The sequence below is a fragment of the Garra rufa genome, chromosome 24 (assembly GCF_049309525.1).
Source record: "Garra rufa chromosome 24, GarRuf1.0, whole genome shotgun sequence".
Taxonomy (NCBI): Eukaryota; Metazoa; Chordata; class Actinopteri; order Cypriniformes; family Cyprinidae; genus Garra; species Garra rufa.
The window spans coordinates 39,554,949-39,567,282 of record NC_133384.1 but is presented as its reverse complement, the minus strand read 5'-3'; the positions used below and the strand labels follow the sequence as shown (position 1 = coordinate 39,567,282).

At 30.7% G+C, this 12,334-nt stretch overlaps 1 protein-coding gene across 2 annotated transcripts in view; it reads right to left on the bottom strand.

Annotated features, from left to right (window-relative positions):
* LOC141300492 (lethal(3)malignant brain tumor-like protein 4) overlaps positions 1-12,334 on the bottom strand; it is a 74,745-nt gene that overhangs the window by 56,550 nt on the left and 5,861 nt on the right. The window contains exons 2-9 of one of the 2 annotated variants that reach the window (XM_073830781.1): positions 11,988-12,095; positions 8,896-8,985; positions 8,772-8,826; positions 8,591-8,679; positions 3,802-3,906; positions 2,387-2,522; positions 657-748; positions 418-569 (exon numbers count right to left, since the gene is read on the bottom strand). In XM_073830781.1, the coding sequence (XP_073686882.1) occupies positions 418-569; positions 657-748; positions 2,387-2,522; positions 3,802-3,906; positions 8,591-8,679; positions 8,772-8,826; positions 8,896-8,973 (707 nt within the window). In that variant the 5' untranslated portion in view covers positions 8,974-8,985; positions 11,988-12,095. Of the gene's footprint in view, positions 1-417; positions 570-656; positions 749-2,386; positions 2,523-3,801; positions 3,907-8,590; positions 8,680-8,771; positions 8,986-11,987; positions 12,096-12,334 lie in introns of both variants that reach the window. The other variant, XM_073830780.1, reaches the window with a different exon arrangement.

The following is a 12,334-nucleotide window of genomic DNA, read 5'->3' as shown; positions in this document are numbered from 1 at the left end:
TCCAGAAAAAAAAAAAGAATGAAATGATTTTTACTCAAGACAAATATCTAACAGCTTTTAAACAAAACAAATTTACCCTGAAAGGAAAAAAATGTTTCAAAGAAAATATATTGAACTTTTTTTTTTTTCATTTAATTTAGGTTTTAGTAATTTTGTTACAAAATTAGCTTATGTTTCTTTTGTCTTTTTTATATTTTTATAGTTCTATTTCTCTCTATATTATTTCAGCTTTACATTTTTAAATTTAAATTTATTTAAAAATATTTATATTTTAGTGATTTTATGTGACTGTCATTTTTATTGAATATTTAATTTTAATTTAATTTCAGTTTTAGTTCTTCAGTTAATTTTCCCACATTATGCAGCAGCATGTCCTCTGTAACTAACTACCTGTGTCAGGTTAGTTAATGTTCTCACCAGTAGTCGTAGGTATCGTCCCAGTTGTCGAAATGCACGAGGAAGCGGTCGTCCACGATATCGGCTACGCTGGCCACACAAACCAGACACGGGTTCTTCCGGTCCACCGCCTCCAGCTTCATGCCCACCGCAAACGCAGAGACGCTGGACGACTGAGAGCAGAAACACACTCCTCAGTCACATTCACAACATCTCAAACATCAGTCAATAAGTGTCTTTGACTGGAGTGATGGACTTACGCTGCTTTGGGATCTGAAGAGGTTCTTTGGTGCGGCTTGAGCGTTGCATGCCTCCAGATATTTCTCCCAGTTAAACTCATCCGGGTTGTAACCTGACCGTTCACAGTTAAAAATGAGGCAAAAGACAATTAATAAACCAGAAAGAAGACAACGCTAAACACAACTTTTCACCTTAAAATTGAGTGAATCCTATTACTGCAATAGTTTTATTCACGGCATTACAAGAAATAACAAACAATGGAAATAAGAAAAATGTATAGAGAGATTTTTTTCTTAAATCTAAATAATCTGACAAATGCACAATAAAACAATGAAATGATTTGTTTTCCAGGAAAAAAAAAACCCTTAACACCTTTTAAATCAGGACAAATTTACATGAAAGCCAAAATGACAAGACATTTCAGAGAATATATATATATATAAAAAAAAATGGTAACACTTTACAATAAGGTTCATTAGTTAAACATTAGTTAATGTACTAACTAACATGAACTAACCATGAGCAATACATTAGTTACTGTATTTACTAATCATCATTAACGTTAGTTAACGGAAATACAGTTGTTCATTGTTTGTTCATGTTAGTTCACACTGCATTAACGTTAACAAGATTTTAATAATGTATTAGTAAATGTTGAAATTAACATTAACAAAGATTAATAAATGCTGTATAAGTGCAGTTCATTATTAGTTCATGTTAACTAATGTGGTTAACTAATGTTAACTAAGGAACCTTATTGTAAAGTGTTACCAAAAAAAAAATAAGTTTTAGTAATTTTGTGCTTTTTCTATTTATCTTAATATTATTTCAGCTTTGGTAATTTAACTTACATTTTTAAATTGAAATTTATTTAAAAAAAAATTAAGTAATTTTATTTTGAATTAAAACATTTATTTTAGGGGCCCAAGGAATATTTCTAAAGTTTGAAATATTTTTCAGCTTCATTGCAAATAATGAAAATGATTTTCACTTGTTTGTTTTAGTTCACAACAACACATACGTAATTTTTTTTATTAGAATAAAGTAAAAATTTACAAGAAATGCTGTAATGATTTTTATATCTGAACAGCTTTTGAACAACACAAATGAACCTGAAATGACAAAATAAGATGTTTCAGAGAAAATATATTGAAAAAATAAAAATAAATGTACATTTTAACAATAAAATTGTTGCTTTATTTTTTTTTTACTTTTTTATATTTCTATTTACCTTTATATTATTTCAGCTTTGGTTTTTATAGTAATTCAACTTACATTTTTACATTTAAATGTAAATTTATATAAAAAAAGTAAAGTCATTTAATTAAGAAATTTATTTCTGTTAGTTGCCCAAGGAATATTTTAAAGATTTTTTTTTATATTTTTCAGCTTCATTGCAATTAATAAAAAAGATTTTCTTGTTTTAGCTAACAAAAACAATAAATAATACAAAAAAAATTACACTGAAATGACAATATTTTTCAGGAGAAAAAAAAAAATTATATATATATATATATTTTTTTTTTTTTTAATTATCATTACTATTATTTTTTATTTTAAACCTCCTTTTTTCCTTGTCATTTTGTGGTGAATCCATTATCTGGACCACTTTTATGTCATTCACCCATAAGCTAAATGTACTGGATTTAATCCATGACTATTATCTAGATGAAATATTTATTATCTTACAAACAGACAAAACGACAGGCAAAGGATGATAACTGAGATGAATACAGCAGAACTGACGCACCTTTGGGTGGATGGAGTTTGTGGGCCGTGGTCTCGCACCATCCCGCCGGTTTGATGTCAGGAGAGTCGGCGTTTACCCAGAAGTCATAGCACTCTGAGTAACTGTCTATATGGAGCCGCAGACGGAAGCCGATCACCTTCAACAACAACAATAACCTCAGTCTCAAGCAGATGCTTTACCACGATGCTCAGTTCACCCGCAATACTATAAAACACTAAACACACAGACATCGGCCAAAATTATCTACTTAAATTTAATGAAATGTATTTATATGTATTTCTGCAGTTTATGCATTGCAGCGATGCATTCTGGGGGATCCTCCTCTCTGAAGAACAGCTGCGATGCAACCTTCAAATCTGCTTTTTATTTATAATTTAGCACTATGATGGGGACATTCATCATTACCAACAAGGAAAACATACAAACAAACAAGTTAATAAATTAAAAGTCTACATTGCAGCTTAAATGTTTTGGATGAGAAAGATTTTTAATGTTTTTTAACGAATTATTATATGCTTATCAATGCTGCATTTACTTGATCAAAAATGCAAAAAAAAGTACTGTAATATTGTGAAATATTACGGTTTAAAATGATGGCATTCTATACTAATATATCAATTATTCCTGTAATGCAAAGCAGTTTTCTTCAGTTTTCAGTGTCACATTATTCTTCAAAAATAATTACTATTTTTGGAATATTATTACTAGTTTTATTACTATTTGGAACCTGTGATACTTTTTTTTTTTAGGAATCTTTGATGAATAAAAGGTTATAAAGAACAGCATTTATTTGAAATAGAAAACCTTTCTAACAACGTCAATATATGCCATCACATTTTATTAACTTAACATCCTCGTTGAATAAAATTATACATTTCTTTCAAATAAAGAAAGAATAAAACTGGACTGACACCAAACTTGTGTATATTGTTAGAAAACCTTTCTATTTTAAATAAATGCTGTTCTTTTCAACTAAAAAATAAATAAATAAATAAACAAATTACAGGTTCCAACAAAATATTAAGCAGCACAACTGTTTTCAATATTGATAATAAATCAGTATATTAGAAGGATTTCTGAAGGATCATGTGACACTGAAGACTGCAGTAATGATGCTGAAAATTCAGCTTTGCATCACAGAAATAAATTACATTTTAAAATATATTCACACAGAAAACAGTCATTTTAAATTAAAATAATATTTCACAATATTACAGTTTTGTTCTGTAATTGATCAAATAAATGCAGCCTTGATGAGCAGAAGAAACGTCTTTAAAAAAAACAAACTTTTGAGCGGCAGTGTAACGCTTTATAATGTACATTTCAATAATGCATTGCACACAGAGGCATCAAGTAAAGTGTCCAACTCTTCTGTATGAGCGCTTAATGACAGTAAAACAGTGAGTATTTCTGACCTCAGCCACAGACAGCACACAGAACATGGACGGATGCAGCGGGTCGATGCCTTCCAGCCTCATCCCCACCTTAAAGCCATTCCTGCCTTCAGGAAACGCCTGGAACTAGAGCAAAGAGCAAACACAAGCGTTCAGAAACACCAAAAAGCGATGAACATCTTCACGGAGATTCGCTGGGCTCGGGAGTTGCCATGGCAACCGCCTCCCGTGTTTCCGAGGGGAGCAGATGTCCCATCACATCCCTTCAGGAACAAACCGGCCTGAGAGACGGCGAGCGCAGGACATCAGCGCTTCACACGCTCATAGACATCTGTATGAATATGATGCATTCATACAGAACCATCTACAAATACTGGCCTTACAAAAACATTTTGCTCACCATTATGTTCAATTCAGATGCTTTTAATCAAACCACTTTGCATTCAAGGTATAAATGTGATCAGTTTATGCATTCACTGGAAATCAAACCAATGACCTTGGCATCACAAGCGCAGGACAGTCTGTAAAATACTCACTTCACCATCAGTGCAAACGGAGAGAACATTAAAGGAACAGTTCACTCAAAATAAAGATGTGTTTGATTTACAGTGATGATGAACCATCAGATCATCCCAGATCAGAGTGAGTTCATTTATTAGATTTGAAGAAACATGTTATTCCACCACTTGCTCACCAATGGATGTGAATGGGTGCCGTCAGAATGAGAGTCCATACAGCTGAAAAACATCACAATAATCCACTCCAGTCCATCAGTTAACATCTGGAGCAGACCAAATATGAAACACATCCATCATCAAGATGTTTTTAACTAAAATACAAGTCCATAATCCCGCTTCCTCCAGTGAAAAACTGTTCTGGCCTGAATCAGGTGAGAAATCTACACAGATCAAGCACTGTTCACAAGCCAAAACAGCTCTAAACAAATCTGTGGCTGGATTTTGATGTGAGAGACAACAGGAGATGGACTTTTTTCACTGGAGGAAGCGTTATTATGGATTATGGACTCACATTTTAGTTAAAAACATCTTAATGATGGATTTGTTTCAGCTTTTGTCTTCTCCAGATGTTAACTGATGGACTGGAGTGGATTATTGTGAGGTTTTTATCAGCTGTTTGGACTCTCATTCTGACGGCACCCATTCACATCCATTGGTGAGCAAGTGGTGAGTATTTTTACAAATCTGGTGAAGAAACCAACTCATCTTACTGTGTGCTTCAATAACAAACTCCAGTCTCATAATGCAAAGCACTTTTAGTCCTGGAGCCTTGTGCATTTTCTAGAGGCAAGTTTGTTTACTTGCTCAACAATGGATTCTGAATGGGTGCCGTCAGAATGAGAGTCCAAACATCTGATAAAAACATCACAATAATCCACTCCAGTCCATCAGTTAACATCTTGAGAAGACAAAAGCTGAAACAAATCCATCATTAAGATATTTTATCATCTAAAATATGATTTAATAATCCACAATATCTCTTCGTCTAGTGGAAAAAAGTGGTCTGGTCTGAATCAGAAGAGAAATCTGCACAGATCAAGCACCATTTACAAGCCAAAACAGCTCCAAACAAATCTGTGGCTGGATTTTGAAGTGACTTTTCCACTGGAGGAAGCTTAATTATGGATTATGGACTCGTATTTGTTTGAGCTTTTATCCTCTCAAGATGTTAACTGATGGATTGGAGTGCTGTGGATTAATTTGGGATTATTGTGATGTTTTTATCAGCTGTTTGGACGCTCATTCTGACGGCACCCATTCACTCCAGAGGATCCACTGGCGAGACAGTGATGGAATGACACGTTTCTTTAAATCTGATGAACAATCAAACCTTTAAAAATCTTGTTAAAATACATGAATTACATTGATTCTAACATGTTAACTTCTCAAATAAAGGATTTTGATATCACATAAATACAGTATATTCACTACAATTCATCAGAGCAAAAACTGATGTTCTTCCTCAGTATTTTCAAACATTTTTAAATGACAAAACATTCACTGGAAAAGCAAAATGACAAAATAAGTCTTATTTTCTAGCAAATTAATCCAAATGAAGTGAGTTTATGATTAAAAACATCAGTCAACAAATGAGTTTTTCCTTTGAATTAAATCGATTTTTAAATAGATTTCTCTAAAGCCACTGGCAGCCATTTGTTCTTGTTTTAAATCATAAACTCACTTCATTTTGATTAATTTCTCAAGACGAAAAGACTTCATATCTTACGTCATTGTGCATTTCCAGTAAACGTGTCTTGATTTGTGACTCTGGACCACGAAACCAGTCAATTTTTTGAAATTGACATTTATACATCATCTGAAATCTGAATAATTAGCTTTCCATTGACGTATGGTTTGAGATACATCTATTTGAAAATCCACATCTGAGGGTGCAAAAAATCTAAATATTGAGAAAATCACCTTTTAAAGTTGTCCAAATGAAGTTCTGCGCAATGCATATTACTAATCAGAAATTAAGTTTTGGTATATTTATGGCAGGAAATGTACAAAACATGTTCATGGAACAAGGTCTTAATTAGGAAAAATCTATAATTTTGACTCATACAATGTATTTTTGACTATTGCTACAAATATACCTGTGCTACTCAAGACTGGTTTTGTGCTCCAGGGTCACTTTTAAGAAAGTTCAGATATTTGCGTTGGAAAACAAGACAGAAACCCTACAGAGGAGCATCAGTTTGTGTAGTAGTGCGGTGTTCTCTCATAGGAACTGAGTTCAGGGGTTGATCTTCTGCTAAATGCAGACACATGTATTTACTATAACCCTTGACCGGCCCGTCTGTCTGGAAATATGGTTTGAAGATGCTACTGTGATTATTAATGATGGTCTGGAGTGTGTTCATGAGCGGCTCCCCCTGCAGGACAACGCTGTTCATCACACATCATTGATCACACTCACAGCAAATGCTGGAATTCTGCTGACTATGGGCATCTGCAGTCTGTAACAATGCCGCTCACAGTCACCAGTTTAACCAATGCAGTGCGTGTTTGTATTGTTCACGTATTTTTAGCTCTTTTTCCAGCACAGGACAGTAAATGATGCTGACAGGAACACACTGAACTCTCTTACAGATACAACCGCTGCTGATGTTCCTGGTCCATCTATAATGTGTCTCTCGTCAAGTTACTGTTTGATCTCTTTTTTCATTTCTCTGGATTCCATTTTAATGGTTAAATTAAATTTTAGTAATCAAAATGTCCAAAAAAGTAAGATTATAAAATGTATTCAATTTAATACTTTTATTAAAACATATTTGTTAAAGACTCAACAAAAATTACATTTGTATTTCTGTAAAATGTGTTTTCTTTTTTCCCCTAAATTCCATTTTATTTTTTCCCCCAAATTTCATTTTTTCCATTTTTATATTTTTGAATTAAGTTTTAATGGTTAAATTAAAATTTAGTAAATCAAAAACTTAATAATTACTTTAACAATAATAATTTAACAACAATTTATTAAAAAGTAAAAATAACAATAATAACAATAATAATAATAATAATAATTTAGGGCCGTTTGAAAGTTTTTTTTTAACTCCAAACTCCATGCTTACTGTTTTTTCTGCACTGTTAAAATTAAACTAAAATGCAATAATCTACAAGCATTTGAATTCAGTAAACATTCAATTTATTACAATTCTAGGGGCCTATAAAATGTATTATTTCTGTTTTACATTTTTTTTTTAAGTTTCCTTTTTAAAGGTTAAGTTTTAGTAAATCAAAAAGCATTTCTAATTTATTTTTTATTTAAAAAAAGAATAAATTTTTTTATTAAATAAAATTTATATTATATATAAACAACTACATATTTTAAATATAAAGAACATATCTGAAGTATTTGTAAAAAAAACAGAGCATTTATATTTACATTTGTTTTATTTTAATAATAATTTAAAATAATTTTTATTAAATAAAAATGAAAATATAATTATTAACTAATTAATAAAAAAGAAACATACACAATTTAAGAACTTTTTTTTTAAATTCCAGAAATTCACTGTTTTAATTTTTCTGCTTTTCGTTTTTATATTTTAAATGAACATAAAATGAAAAAAAAATATATATTATTTCTGTTTTATATTTTCAGGGTTTTCTATTTTTATTTTTAAAGATTTCTTTTTAAAGGTTATATTAAGTTTTAGTAAATGAAAAAGCATTTCTAATTTATTTTTATTTTTTAAAAATAATATTAATTTTTTTAAATAAAAAATAATATTAATTTTTTTAAATAAAAAATAATTTTATTTTACATTATTCTATATTATTTATATTTTATATTATAAAAATAATGAAATATTTTAAATATAAAGAACATATCTGAAGTATTTGTAAAAATCTGAACATTTATAATTAAATTTGTTTTATTTTAATAATATAAAATATTTTTAATAAAAATTTCAAATATAAATATTAACTTATTATTAAATAAGAAACATTCACAATTTAAGAACAATTTATATTTTTAAATAAAGCCCCAAATTCACTGTTTTAATTTTTCGTTTTTATATTTTAATAACCCCAAAACGTCTAATCAACTGAATTCATGAAACTTAAAATTTCCAGAAACTGTGTTATGTTATAATTTTTCTAAAAAATATAAATTTAAGTTTATTTATTCAGAAAAACAGTGGCATAAACATGCCACTAATGCAATTTCAAATATGTGATTTTCCTATATTTACCAGAATGAATACAGCCCAAAAATGAAAAGTAATAAGATGTTACCAGATGATGTACAAAGTGAATGATCAGCCCAATAGAGCTGTGATGTGTACCTCAGTGAAGAGCTGCGGAGGAGCGGGCTGTGCTCCCTCTTCCTCCAGATACTGATCCCAGCACCACAGCCTCTTCTTACTGCTCACCGCTGCAGAAAACACACAATCATCAACCAGTTCTGCCTCTTCAAAACATCTACAGAATACAACTAATGATTTAGGGCAATAATCATTTTCCTACATTGTGAAGTAGAAACTTTATTCTTCATCTTTGTGGGTTCGTCTTTCGCTCGCTCCTGAGAAGAAGCAGAGAGTCTCATCAGTCTGTTCTGAGAGTCACTGAGGTCAGAGGTCACGGTACTCACTCGCAGACTGTACTCGTCTGACACGCTTCTGGGGTTCAAACTGGCTTTCTTTTTCTTGCGGTCCTCACTCTGCATCATTAGAGATCAGCTCTACAAACACACAATTAAAAAATGGGAAATCATTTTACAATGGAAAACAGACGTTTTCTATGGAAGCCTGTTTCTGCCACGGAATATAAAAAAGGTAATTGCCACTTTTTATCTCACAATTTTGACTTTTTTTCTCGCTACTGCAGAGAATAAAGTCAGAATTGTGGGATTGCAAACGTTTTTTTTTCTTCTCAGAATTGTAAGATATAAACTCGCAACTGTGAGTTATAAAGTCCAGAGAGAGAAAAAAAAAAGTATATGTTCACAGAATTGTGAGCTTATATCTTGGAATTCTGACTTTATAACTTGCAATTGTGAGTTTATTTCTCAGAATTGCGAGTTTCTGTGAGTTTATATCTCACAATTCTGAGAATAAAGTCAGAATTGTTCGTTTGTATCACAATTCTAAGAAAAAAAAAAATCGAGAATTGAAAGTTTGTATCACAATTCTGAGAAAAAAAAGTGAGAATTGCAGATTTGTATCACTCAATTCTGAGGGAAAAAAAAGTCAGTATTGAAAAAAAGTGAGAATTTTTAGTTTGTGTCACTCAATTCTGAGAAAAAAAGTGAGAATTGCAAGCTTGTATAACTCAATTCTGAAAAAAGTTGGAATTGTTAGTTTGTATCACAATTCTGAGAAAAAAAGTGAGAATTGCAGATTTGTATCACTCAATTCTGAGGAAAAAAAAGTCAGAATTGTTCATTTGTATCACAATTCTGAGGAAAAAAGTGAGAATTGCAAGCTTGTATAACCTAATTCTGAAAAAAAAGTTGGAATTGTTAGTTTGTATTACAATTCTAAGAAAATAAGTCAGAATTGCAAGTTTGTATCGTAATTCTGAAAAAAAGTCAGAATTGTTAGTTTGTATCACTCAATTGTAAGAAAAAAAGTGAGAATTGCAAGTTTGTATCACAATTCTGAAAAAAGTGTCAAAATTGAGATAAGTCGCAATAACCTTTTTTTACATTTTTTATTGAGTGCTGGAAAAGGCTGTAACGGTAATTGACTGCCGTGATCAAAGCTGTATTTTCATCATTGCTAATATTTCATCATCAATATTTTTGTGCAAACTGTGATACATTTTATTTTTCTTCTATTCACAGATGAATAGAAAGTTCAAAACAAAAGCATTTATTTGAAATAGAAATGTTTTGTAACATTATAAAATGTCTTAATTGTTACTTTGAATCAACTGAATGTGTCCCTGATGAGTAAAAGTAATTTCACTTTTTTTTTTAAATGTAACTTTAAACAGCAAGGACAGCAGGACAGAATGTTGATGTTTGGCTCCCTGTGCAGACTGTGTAATAACAAGTAGTATTTAACTGCACTAGTTAACTGAATGCTCCTGCTGACAGTTTAATGCAGTCTCTCTCTGTCTCCAGCAGACCTCATTAAGGCCGGTTTGCAGTAAGCTGAATTTCCCAGAAGGCTGTTCAAAGCGACTGCGATGGATCGCTGAGTTTAGAGAGTTGCAGCACAGCGGCGTGTGTCTGAAAACTCCTGCAACGCTCCTAAAGATCTCACTTCAGCTCAAATAAAGCACATATTAGAACCTGCTGGTTATCTGGAGGACTAGTTAGTTACTCTTACAGAAGCCTGCTGTAATTGGACCGGGTCCAGACGTCAACTAGATGGTTGTTGTTGGGCAACTAGTAAAAAAAATTAATTGCAATTTTTATTAAAAGAGCTCCAGGTTTACAGCACAATTTCACCCAAAAATCATACATATCAAATTACCCTTTTTTATTAATTAAAATCATAATTAATTAAAAATCAGGACTACTGTAAAGCAAAATTTATAAATTTAAAATCTAAATTATTTATGTTTTTTTTAAATAAAATATTAAACAAAATAAGAAATATATTACTATTGCAATGTAAAATGTAAAGAGTATTAAAATACTTATTTATATTTTATTATATCTTAACTTTGTAAATGTTAAACCAGACTTTATAAAGCTTAATTTTACTGTGGTAGCAAACAGTTTTTGTTGACAATAAATTCATATTAGATTTACATATTTAGATTTTTGTACATATTCATAACCAGGATAACTCTGGAAAAAACAGCCTTTGCAATCTGATAATTATTTTAGTTTTACTTTATTATTATTTTTATTAATATTATTAAGTCTTACTTTTAATTTTTAAAACACTTTTCATAGCTTGCAAATTATATTTTAATTAGACACTATATATTGAAATAATATTGCAATCACTATTGCAATATGTACAATATATGTAAAAAATGTTATACAGTGTGTGTGTATATGTTTATTATTTATAATTATTATTATTATTTTTTTTTTTTTTTTCACAGAATTTCTTTATTTGACAGTATTACAATTATTACAATATATTTATTATTTTGTTATTTTAATTTCATGATAATCACAATATAAGTTAATATTATTTTAGTCAGATTGAATTTGTAAAAAAAACTGTGGAAATGTGGCCTAAATTCAGCCATAAAAGGATTTAAAATTAAAATAAATAAATAAATAAATAAAGTATCTTCAGATTACAAATAATAATTATAAGCATTTTTATGGATATCAGTATCATACATTTTCAAAACCGGTTTTTATTGTCACAAAAAAATAGCAGGGAGGCTTAAAAGTTTCCCTTTTGTTGACAACAAATTCAAATACATATTCATGTAAATATTTAAATTATATTTATTTTAGCAGCCAATGCTTCACTCTGAAAAAAAAAAAAACACTTTGTACACAGAACTCCTTAAATAACTCACAAACTTTGTGGTTTGATAATTACTTAAAGCCATTTTGTGATTTCAGCTTTACTTTAATCTTTTAGCAACTATTCAACCAGTTTAACATCTTTCCTCACTAAAATGAATATGATCTGTGGCTGTACTAAATGTGTTCTGACGGCTGTTAATATTTGCTAACAGGAGCTAGAACAGCATCATCATGAATGTTCAGAGAGGAGAAGAAAAACAAGCATCAAAGATCATGGTAACAACAGATGAACTGACCGGCTGATGTCCGCAGTCAGGGGTTCAGCCCGCACGCGTCCCGCACAAACACAGGCTTCATCTGTCCCCGATCACGCCCACATCTGCACCTGACAACACCTACAGGACCTGAGAGAGAACAGACACATCAGATTACAGCTCATCCACTCATCAGTCCAACAAAATACCAGCAGGACCTCAGAAAATACAACTAAAACCAGGAAAATACAATTTGTTACTAGAAATAAAATAAGTTTATAATATCTGAACTTTTTATATATATATATATATATATATAGACACACACACATACAATTGTCAAGTCAATGCTCATTAAAATGAAAATATATACTAAAACTCATTCAACA